Source organism: Anabrus simplex, chromosome 3 (genome assembly GCF_040414725.1).
Source record: "Anabrus simplex isolate iqAnaSimp1 chromosome 3, ASM4041472v1, whole genome shotgun sequence".
NCBI classification, from domain to species: domain Eukaryota; kingdom Metazoa; phylum Arthropoda; class Insecta; order Orthoptera; family Tettigoniidae; genus Anabrus; species Anabrus simplex.
Window position 1 is genome coordinate 9943850 of NC_090267.1, and position 12038 is coordinate 9955887.

Here is a 12038-nt window from a genome sequence, read left to right on the forward strand (position 1 = left end):
AAATGCCTGCCGATTTATTCACTATCCCCTGGGAACTGTATTTGCTAATATCTGACGCAAATTTTAACGGATCTCCATCAAACTTGGAGATTATGACTATAAAAATTTAGGCTACACAGTGATGTGGTTTATTTCTTCATATCATTAATCCATCTGGAAGAAATTAACGATGAAAAAGAATGGATCATTCTGTCTGACGTAATACAACCTTGGCCATGTTACTATAGTAATTTAATATAACAGATTCCACCTTTTCAATACACAATTGTTGCACTATAGGTTATATTACAACATATTAGTTAAAATGGTACTAGTTTCGACATGTATACAGTGTCATCATCAGCCATAGGTAAAACTAAGCAAGTAAATAGGTTTGCATATAGCAACAAAATATACAGGTTAAATAAAATTCATAAAATTGTCACGTTTAAAATAGTTCATATAAAATGTCCACAGATATCTACACGTTTACGGCGTATTAGTCTTATACATTATCTAGAGTGTTTACTGTGGAATTTATACTTTGATATGATAAAAACCCCTGCGAACATGTTAAAATCTTGTTCATGATAATGTATTGAGAAATAGTCCAGTCACTGCTGGTTGTATAGTCTTCTTAATTTGAAGTTATGCTTTTGGTGTTAAAATGTACCTGTGGGGCCTATTATATTGTGTAGGACTATAGTTCCTCGGTTCAATCGGGACGTAAAACCTTGTTGCAGCGTGCCGGAAAGCTTATAGTGTGGAGAGGATACAGTATCAAAAAGAAGATTTTAACGTGTTCGCAAGGGTTTTTATCATATCAAAGTATAAATTCCACAGTAAAAACTCCAGATAATGTATAAGACTAATACGCCAACAACGTGTAGATATCTGTGGACATTTAATATGAACTATTTTAAACGTGACAATTTTATGAATTTTATTTAACCTGTATATTTTGTTGCTATATGCAAACCTATTTACTTGCTTAGTTTTACCTATGGCTGATGATGACACTGTATACGTGTCAAAACCGGTACCATTTTAACTAATATGTTGTAATATAACCTATAGTGCAACAATTGTGTATTGAAAAAGTGGAATCTGTTATATTAAATTACTATTGTGATTCTCGGTTCAATACGGAACGGCCATGAAATTCATAACTTTAGACTTGGCCATGTTACTCAGTCGTCTCACTTCCCCTCCGCTCACAGCTGACATGTTCGCAGGGGAAGGGTGTTCGGCAGGTAGCATAACTCCGCATACATCGGGGACTTTGATTGAGAACCGTGTTACGGGTATAATATTGAGCCCAATTGGCTCATAACATTGTCTTAAAATATTATAAATTACAGAAAAGTATAAGGGAATGGACTACAGTTTCTTTAGAGTTCGGATGTGTGACGCAATTTCGCCTGTCCAAGCTTGGAGCTAAGTTCCACGTGTCAGGGTCATTTGATGTTGCAATAGGAAGTAATGGAATATTCCGTGAGGTGTGTGATCAAGGTACTCAGTTTTAAGTTGGCAGCATTTTCGAGTAGCGAATAGCAGCATAGTAAGTTTGAAGTGATGGGGGAAAATTAAAGATGGATGCCGTACGAATGACCTCCAAAATTAATGAAATCCACCAAGGGACAATGTGAAATCAATGTTAAACTCTCCCGTGGACGAGAATTAAAGACGGCATATTTCTAATGATTTATTGTAATAAATAAATGCAGGCATACATGACGGGATATTACACGACTGTTGATGGGGTTCCCCGAGCTCCGTACCCGGAAGCTCGTGTGCAGGAAGAAGACGCATGCCGCTCTGAAGACTCACTCTGCTACGTGAATTTGAATGGCTCGGATTTAAAGCGCATGGTGATCAACGCGGACTAACAATGTTGAGCATTTCTCAGACCATTAACTATAATTGTCGATGGGATACAACGAGATCCGATAGACTACATTTTCAACTGAATAACGAGGGAAAATCTTGTAGAATTTGGAAAGGCAATTTTACAATATTAACTGTGGCAAAGTAGAAAGACCGGAACGAGATCGATGCAAGGACGCTTTGCAGTGCCGCGTGTTAAACTCGCGAAAAGAGCAGAGACAAAGTATTCATTATTGGTGTAAATAAGTGTTTAATGTGCTATTATAAGTTACTTATATATGTGTTTGTGTGTATTTTAGTCTGTTAATGCGTGAAGCCATGTGAATTCATTAAAGCCTGCAAGAATGAAGAACATGGTCATGGAGAAAGGCATTGGTTCACGTGTTAAGGCCGCCTATATGATGGCTTAAGTTCATCATGGGGCCGACCTGAAACCATGAGGCCATGGAGCTGAGTATGGAGTGTCGCCGAATCGATGAGTACCCTGATTCATTATATCTGATTAGGTGTTAACTTGTAAATAATTTAATGCATGACAATTCATTTTATATTTCTTTTATTTTACTGTAGCAAGGATAGTTAGAGTTTTAGGGCGTAAATTTTATACTGATGCCTGGGGGGAGTGAATATGTAAATAAGAGGCGTGTGTTGAATATGGTCTTCATAAATGATGAAATAATATGTGTATATAAATAATGATCTTCTATATTGATAAATACGTGTGTGAAATATTGTTTTCTTTAGTGCGCGATCTTCTGATAAATACTAGCGTGTGTGTGAATATATAAAGTGATATAGGAGGCAATCAGTGTAAGTTCATAGTCAAGGGAATAAATAGATTAGCCTAGCATGTTGCATGACAGCAAGATCGTCGAGAGGAATTTCATTGACCGAAAGATTCGAACCTTGGTTATTCAGGCACATTACAGTGAAATTTGAGAGTGTATGTCATCAGTAAGTTATATGTGTTGTTAACCAGTGGACGAAAAATGTGCTGTAGGGAATAGGTTTCATCATATAATTTATCTGAGATGTAGTTAGTCCAGTTTCGAAGTAGAGCTTTTAAGACATAAAATGCCAGCAGCAGGGGACGAATTAATGAGATTGTGTAGTGCAATATATGAATAAATACCGGCATAGTGATATACGTGTTTCTTAATAATGTTGATCGGGGAATGTAGAATTAAACAAGTGAGATATGGAGCAAATAATGTGCATTGAGAGTGTTATATATAATGGTTACTGTTCGCCCAGAAAGCAAGGATAAGAAAGATGATTTTGAGGAAAACATCTGAGTTCATTATAGCGGAGAGAGAAAAATATTAATTGGGTGCGGACGAGTTGAAATGCCTTGTTAATCAAATGAGCGAGGTGCTTGAGATAAGGAAGTCGCCCGTGTCGGCATGCTGTGTATTAAAGGAAGTCAGACAGCGTTGGCAGGGTCTTACAAGTAAAAGAATTAAAGTCATTCATAATATAGTCCTGTTTGAGGAATTTAGGACAGCACATTGAAATTAAAAATAATAGATATACTTCGTGACAGTTCATTGTGACGAGTGAAATGATAGGTCACTGTAATGATGCTATGCTGAGGGTCGGAGTTCGATGCCCGGCCAAGGTCAATGAATGATGATTTTCCCTGTGATTATTTGGTTGACTGATGTTGTGTTTGTTTCAATGTTATATGTTCTACTGTGTGTTGAGCAATGCAAATTTTGGTTTGCAGTTGTATTATTTCTTGTTAATGTGTGAATTCAGTTCACGTATGGTTAATTTTATTTGCGACAATGAGGTTCTGTCCCATTGTTTTTAGAATCAGTGGAGATTAAGTTGTGTATTACAATAGTAGTGTAGGTTTCTTGCTACAGAGTAGGCATATGTTATACGTATTATGAAAACAGCTGATTATGTATGTGCGGGATATTTATAATTTAAATGAATCAGAGTAGTAAATTAATTTATTTATGTCAGGATTACTTTCGATTCGTGCGAGTGTTCCATATTACCAGCATTTATAGGAGTGGAGGATGTTATGAGAAAGAATAAGTCAGATAAATTTCGGACTTCAATAATATTAGGAATTATTTTTATAAATTATTGAGACAAATAATTTAATAATTTAACAAATTTTGGATTTAAGGATTATCTGATTTTACCAAATGTAATTGAATAATTTAATGATTTCAGAGGTAACGATTATAATGACATCATAACCTCGGATTTAGTGAATAATAATAATTTAATGAATTTAATTAATTGAAATGAGGAGTTCACGAATTATACGGCGAATGTTGGATTTAATGACTTCATATAGCTTCATAAATTTCAGAATGGAAGATTGTAATAAAATAAATAATTTAATAATTATAATTACAAGGTTTATAACATAGTGATGGAATAATTTGAAAGTATGGAAAGTAAATACGGATTAATTTATTCAAAGAATATTTATATTAAAGATTTCAAAGGTCACTCTGATGAGCTAATGAATGTTATGATGGTAAATTATAATAGCATTTTTTTATTATTAATAATTTTGAAATATGGTGTTAACCAGATATGATTGAAATTGAATTGAATTAAAATTGGAGGTATTGGAGTAGAGTAACGGTGGTAAATAAAATGAGATGCAATAGGAATCAAATTAAGTAATGTGGTTGGAAGAAAATTTGAATTTATGAGTCATGTTGTTGATACCTCATAGTCGGAGTTGACGAAAATTAGAAACATTATTTTGGTAATTTACATTGATGAATTTGTAACAAATGATGGCAAGGAGTGTCTCATAATAAATGATAATGAAATTTGAACAGAATTCAGATGAATCGGATGATGTAGAGTGTGATGTACAAATATTTGGTCCGAAATTTTGTTGATTTGTATAGGGGTATTGCTTTGCCAAAGTTTAGAATTTCTTTTCAATAAATCTGTGTTTGTAAAAGGTTCTCATTCAGATCTCCTTATTTTAATTATTTTTCTTCTCTTTTATACTTCCTGCCTAATAATTTTTAAGGTTAGTTAACATTCGAAGATGTCTCTGTGGGTAGTACCCAGTCAGCGACCTTGTGATAGTCTTATGCCGGTGCCACATTTCAAAGGCTGGAAGGGTGAAGGGTTGAATATATATGTATTTATAAATTCAAACCTGATAAATAAGATTATTGGTAAAATGAAATCAAAAACTACTACAAATTTAATTCCAGGTAAGCCAAAAAGAATAAACACTGCCACCTTCACCTTCACTAACCCCACCATATACAGCATTACCAACCCATTTAAGAAGCATAACATCAGAATTGCCTACCGAACCCTCAACACTAATCGGAATATATTCTTTAATTCCAACTTGGTAAATACTACTCAGGACAAATTTTCTAACTCTGGTATTTACAGACTCAAATGCCCCCAGTGTGAATTTTCTTATATCGGACAAACTGGCCGCAGTTTTAGAACTAGATACTTGGAACATTATAATGCCTTGAAGCATAAAAAATACTCTGCCATGAGCACCAAATGAGGGATTCCAGCCACAATTATTCTACAATTGATCAGGACCTCCACATTATAAAATATGTAAATAAAAGCAGCTTAATGACTGGATTGGAAAATACATACATTTTCTTGGATCAACATTTTAATAATAGTAATAATAATTTGAATGATGTCCCAGAGAACAACAGCCCATTAATTGAACAAGTCCCCAAGTTACTCACTAATTTTAATAAAAATTATTACAATTTCACAAAAATCTTCAATTATAAACCGTTAAATACCCCTCCGGTCATCATAACAGATTCCACCTTACCCCCTCCCTATAATACAACTCCGCCGCCAGCTTCCAGCACTCTCATTGTTGCGCCTATCCTTCCCGTCCCAACTTACTCTCTGCCTAAGCAAGCTCACAGATACAACACACGCAGCAACGGGCATGCGTTTAACAGACCCCCTTGAATGGCTAATGTCTCCGGTCAACGCTTATCCAACATAAGAGGTAAGTGATCTTAGACTCCCATTTTGAACACCCTATTTTTAAGGCCCGAGTACATCTTTTTCCTTTTTCCATTTTTCAGATTTCAGTCACGCACTTGGCATCTTATTTTTTTCTGTTTCGATCTTGGACTCCCTGTAAAAATGAAGCGCTTCAGGCGTGATCAATTCCTGTTTGAAGTGTTACTACTCCATGTCAGCTACAATATGTGATTTCTCTTGCCCGTCTCACGTATTCTATACAAGAGTGTGATATAATTATTTCTTCATTCAAAAGAATATAATCATCATTTTTTGTCATGATGAACATTCTTATTAACTGACTGGCAGCTATGAGTTTGATTATTACACTGTCAGCTCTGTGTTGTACCTAATGTTTTTAACCTCTGGCAACACGATTATGTGTTTTTTTCTAACTTAGCCATGATGAACACTTATATATTTTCACTTTAGTTTTATGTTTGAACATTCTGATTGTCTGACTGGTAGCAATGATACCCTAATGATTTTAATTATTTCACTATCGGCTCTGTATTGTACTTTCTGTTTTTATGCTCTGTTACAACATGATTGTGTTTTTTTCTCTTAGCCATGTTGTAATATTTTATGTTTTTTTTCACACTAGTTTTTAGCCTATTTGATTTTCCTAAATGTTAATGTTGTTTCTTAGGGTACCATATATTTTAATGACACTAGGTTCGGGGCCCTGACCTAACTTTAGGCTAAGATTTATTTTCGGCTGATGATCCTGACGACAGTTAAGCGAAACATGTCCCATCTTGCAACGCCTGTTGTAATGTTTATTTCCTAAATATGAGGAAAGTTAAATATTGTAAAGGTGGTGTTAACTATTATTCTTATTTCAAAGCTCATTATTGCCTTGCACCGCCAACTTCCAGCAGACGTGTTGGCGTTCTATGTGACGTCATCTTCACTGCTATCTCTCTTCAGTTGCATCAGCCATGCACTGCAAGCAAGAGCATACGAGGTTCCGTCTTAGTGAAACTTTTGAAAATAAATTTGTTCCCGACTATAGAGTCTAAACAGTGTAGATCTATTCCCAGATGATCTCTGATATTCCCAGTTGGTGTATATGTAGCAGAAGCCAGTCCTTCCAAATAAAGCCGTACTCTAGAAGGCATGCCAAACCATCAGCTGATAACTAGCATATGTTACAAGTTGTACTTCCGAATGTAATACATAGTAACTGGTAACATTCTTTTGATAACTGCGGCTGTTGAAACACAGACCCTTATTTTTGAGTATATGTCATGCTTGTTCTATACATTTGTCACATCAGGATTTGCGTAAACATTTGTCCATGAGATAAGTCAGACCACATTGTTTAGATTAGGTGTATTATCGCCCTGATAGTGCCAAACATTCAACGGAAAATATAAAAACAAATAACAGGAAAATATACTGCATTTATGGATATTTACAGGTGTGGCTGTAATGAGTTTTATTATCATAATGTTTAATTTGTACGTTCGTTGTCTCTTTTTTTATTAACACATACCGGTACCCTAGTACGTTTTGTTTGGTGTCTCCAAAAGTCGTTTAAAGTACGTCTGGACATAAAATTATTATTTTCGTTAGGTATGTCGGCGAGTAAAACAATAGTTTTAATTGGATAGCTTTTGTCATGTTTTAAACTTACTTCTCTCCAAATATATACCTATAATGGCCCAAGTTACAAGATATTAAACAACCACTTTTTTAATGATCTCGCCTGCTGTATTAATAGCAATAACCGCAAATATTTCTCAACTAAGGTAAACTCGTTTCCTCATCCTGAGGTTATGCTGCCCTTTTAAGACACGCCCAATGGAGGGAAGTTGCAGGGACCGCTTTTACCACATATCAGCCTTCCTGCCATTCGTAAATCCCTGGTAGTACGGTACTGGGAATCCTAAGTCAGGCCCCCGAAAACAGCAACTAATTGTGCTAGCCATTATGCTGGCGGACATTATTAACTACAAAACACAGGCATATAGCATGACTGATGCATGCTTGCAATGTGCGGGTTGGACACGAAGCTATTTGTGCGACGTCATCAGAGCTGCAGTAGACCTACGCTACAGAGGCGGACATTTCCTAACTGCGAAACACAGATGTACCGTATGGATTCGACGTGTTTTTCATTGCACAAGTCGTACGGACGAAACTATTCACAAATTTGTGCAATGTCATCAGAGCTGCAATAAGACTTGTACCCGCTTCGAAGTGGAATTATCATCCTTCTCTGACGAATTACGTTGCAGGTTCATACGGGTGAGATTTATTTTTTAAATTTTCTTCATTTCGAAAAGCCAGGGGGTGTCCAATACGCGAGGAGGTCTAATACACAAGTAAATACGGTAATCTCATTTAAATTTTAAGCCAGACTCCACATTAAATTATACCATCACGTCTTGCCATACCAGAGTTTACCAACCATACTTCACTACCTCCCTTTTCATCACTCTTTCAATCACTCTTTTTATTATTTAATCATTCTTGGCCACTACCACTCCAATCTCTTTTAAATTTCAGGCCATACTCACATTAAATAACTAAGCCACTTTTGGCAGAATCACACTTAGCCATCACCACCACTCTGTTCATCAATCTCATACCACCAACTCATTAAAATACTCAATCTCATTTAAACTGTAAACCAGACTCCACTACCAACCATACTCTACTCACCTTCCCACTTAAATATACTCACTATCAAACTCCTCATTAAGTTCACTATTTGTTTCAAATACCATTAAGGTACACACTTTACCATCTACCGAATTTAACTTCTTAACATCTTCCATTCTGAATATTAACAAACCAACCCACCTTTCATCATGACCACTCCCTTATTAGCTTAATCACACTCCACATATAACGGCATCGCTCTTCATCTGAACTCACCATTCAAATATACTTAACTTTAATCACACTAAACCTTCCAATCTCTAATTATATATTAACACAATTGCCTAGCTTACTTACTAATACCTTGACTTTTTATTTCTTGTTATTATGCCTTCAACACTTTTAGCTTTCTTACCCCACAGTTCCTTAAAACTCAAGCTTCTCCCTTTAATTATAGTTCCTCTTACTTCCGCTTCTTCCTTCAAACCCTTATTTTCATTATGCATATGTTCACTCACCATTTCTTGTATATTTCCCTCTACCAGCTCTTCCTGTATCCACATTTCCTTTCCCGCACTGGCCTCCAGCCTCATTTCTTTTCCCGCTTCCTTGATTCCTCCTAAAACCGCTTCTGTGATCTCACTGTTACTCGGTGTTCTCCTATTTCTGTTATGCACATCCTCTCCGGTTGTATTCATTTCTTCCTGACCGACGAGTTGGCCGTGCGCGTAGAGGCGCGCGGCTGTGATATTGCATCCGGGAGATAGTAGGTTCGAATCCCACTATCGGCAGCCCTGAAAATGGTTTTCCGTGGTTTCCCATTTTCACACCAGGCAAATGCTGGGGCTGTACCTTAATTAAGGCCACGGCCGCTACCTTCCAACTCCTAGGCCTTTCCTATCCCATCGTCGCCATAAGACCTATCGGTGTCAGTGCGACGTAAACCCCTAGCATTTCTTCCTGCTTAAGATTCTCTTCCAGTGCTTGAAGTTTTGTCACTGTCCAACTTTGAGTCCATTTCTCATTGGTCACCACCAGTTTCTGGCCCCTAATATGCGCCCTCAACACTTGCAGTCTTGCTCTCACTGGATGTTTCTTTAAAATCTTGGAATTCTTAATCCCCTCTCTTCCCATAACCCTCTTAATCGAAATCTTTTCACTCTGCAGGTTGCCAGCGTTTCTTGTCACTATGTCCACCATCAATGTGGATAGCAGTGTCACTTTTATAGGTCTGCTCTACTCTCTCAGCATCATCTATATTGAACTCAATGAAATTAATTTTCATTTTATTTTGAATGACATCTACCACTTTATAATTAATGTCCACTTTAGCTTCTGCCTTTTATTCCTGCACACCGTAAATAAATATGGATTTCCTCCTACGTTCTTAGCTCTTGGCTTCTATTTCTTCAGATTCAACACCTCCTCTTCCATATTTTTTAATTTTCTCCCTTAGTGACACAATTTCTCCCTCACTGTTTTCCATTTTTGCCGTACATTCTTTCGTGTTTTCCTGAATCCACTGCCTTGTCGTTTCATGCTCCTTAACTTGCTCCTTATCATCTTTGTTAACAGTTCAAACGGGCAGAGCTCCTCCATTACCTCCTTTATGACCTTCCTTATGACTTCTATGTCCTCCCAGCTCATGTTGCCATTGCTCTGCAGGCCTGGATTTACTTCCATTCCCCCAATAACCAGCAGCGCAGTGACCACCGCTGCCACCAACAGCGTCTCACCCTTCAGTACAATTTCCACTTTACCTTCCTTCCTTTTGTTTGTTCCCTTCTTCATTCTTCCCTGTAATCTTCCGATAGCGACCTGATATTGCTCTGTACCGATCATCTTCCTCGTCACACTCCATTTGTCCCGTCCACTCCCCCCTTTTACTCCACTTTACTCAGCCACACACTCAACATGGCACGTCTGTTCCCGTTGCTTGCTTAGGCTATACTGAATATATCTCTTAATGTTGCTGTCTCTCTTTGTAATTATTAATTGCTGCTTCCTTTCCATTACTTATATTTTGACATTGGAACATACATTAATTATAGTTATATCATGCAATTAAGAATTCATTTTGCGAGCTCTTTCTTGTTTATTTACATATTTTCATTTTGTTGCTTAGTCTAGATTTCCTAATTTACTTCCCTTATTTATAGAATGCTCCAGACATTAAGGAGGAAATAACTATAGAAGAACATACAACGGATCAACTGGAGCCACATATCAAAGAAGAAGACAGGTAAGTACGGTCTAGTTATACATCCCTCACACTAGCTCCCTCTGTTGACCTGTAGTAAAGTGTCAGCCTCTTTATCACAAAATCTTGGATTTAAACCCAGCATAAATTGTAGGATTTTCAGAAAGTGGATAAAAAGTCCAATAGATACTTCTTGTCTTACGATGATGTTGTTGTTTGAGTCATCAGTCCGTAGACTAGTTTGATGCAGCTGTCCATGCCACCCTATCCTGTGCTAACCTTTCCATTTCTACGTAACTATTGCATCCTACATCTGCTCTAATCTGCTTGTCATATTCATACCTTGGTCTACCCTTACCATTCTTACCACGTACACTTCCTTCAAAAACCAACTGAACACGTCCTGGGTGTCTTAAGATGTGTCCTATCATTCTATCTCTTCTTGTCGAATTTAGCCAAATCTATCTCCTCTCACCAATTAGATTCGGTATCTCTTCATTCGTGATTCGATCTATCCATTTCACCTTCAGCATTCTTCTGTAACACCACATTTCAAAAGCTTCTATTCTCTTCCTTTCTGAGCTAGTTATCGTCCATGTTTCACTTCCATACAATGCCACGCTCCACACGAAAGTCTTCAAAAACATCTTTCTAATTCCGATATCAATGTTTAAAGTCAGCAAATTTCTTTTCTTAAGAAAGCTCTTCCGTGCTTGTAATAATCTGCATTTTATGTCCTGCTTACTTCTGCCATCGTTAGTTATTTTACTACCCAAGTAACAATATTCATCTACTTCCTTTAAGACTTCATTTCCTAATTTAATATATCCCGCATCACCTGTCTTCGTTCGACTGCACTCCATTACTTTTGTTTTGGACTTATTCATTTTCATCTTGTACTCTTTACCCAAGACTTCATCCATACCATTCAGCAACTTCTCGAGATCTTCTGCAGTCTAAGATAAAATAACAATATCATCGGCAAATCTCAAGGTTTTGATTTCCACTCCTTGGACTGTGATTCCTTCTCCAAATTTCTCTTTGATTTCCTTTACTGCCTGTTCTATGTAAACACTAAAAAGGAGAGGGGACAAACTGCAGCCTTGCCTCACTCCTTTCTGGATTGCTGCTTCTTTTTCAAAGCCCTTGATTCATATAACTGCAGACTGATTTTTATACTGATTGTAGATAATTCTTCGTTCTCGGTATCTGATCCCTATCATCTTCAGAATCATAAATAGCTTGGTCCAATCAACATTATCGAATGCCTTTTCTAGATCTACGAATGCCATGTACGTGGGCTTGTCCTTCTTGATTCTATCCTCTAAGATCAGACGTAAAGTCAGGATTGCTT

The 12038-nt window shown here is 36.9% G+C and overlaps 1 protein-coding gene across 9 annotated transcripts in view; it reads left to right on the forward strand.

Annotated features, from left to right (window-relative positions):
* The window catches only part of LOC136866606 (oocyte zinc finger protein XlCOF6-like), a 214414-nt gene that overhangs the window by 22325 nt on the left and 180051 nt on the right, over window positions 1-12038 (forward strand). For all 9 annotated transcript variants that reach the window (XR_011017900.1, XM_068226552.1, XM_068226551.1 and 6 more), the window contains one exon: window positions 10644-10726. Coding sequence is in view for 2 of the 9 variants with exons in the window: in XM_068226561.1 (XP_068082662.1) it covers window positions 10644-10726 (83 nt within the window). In the remaining 7 variants the exon portion in view is untranslated. The remainder of the gene's footprint in view (window positions 1-10643; window positions 10727-12038) is intronic.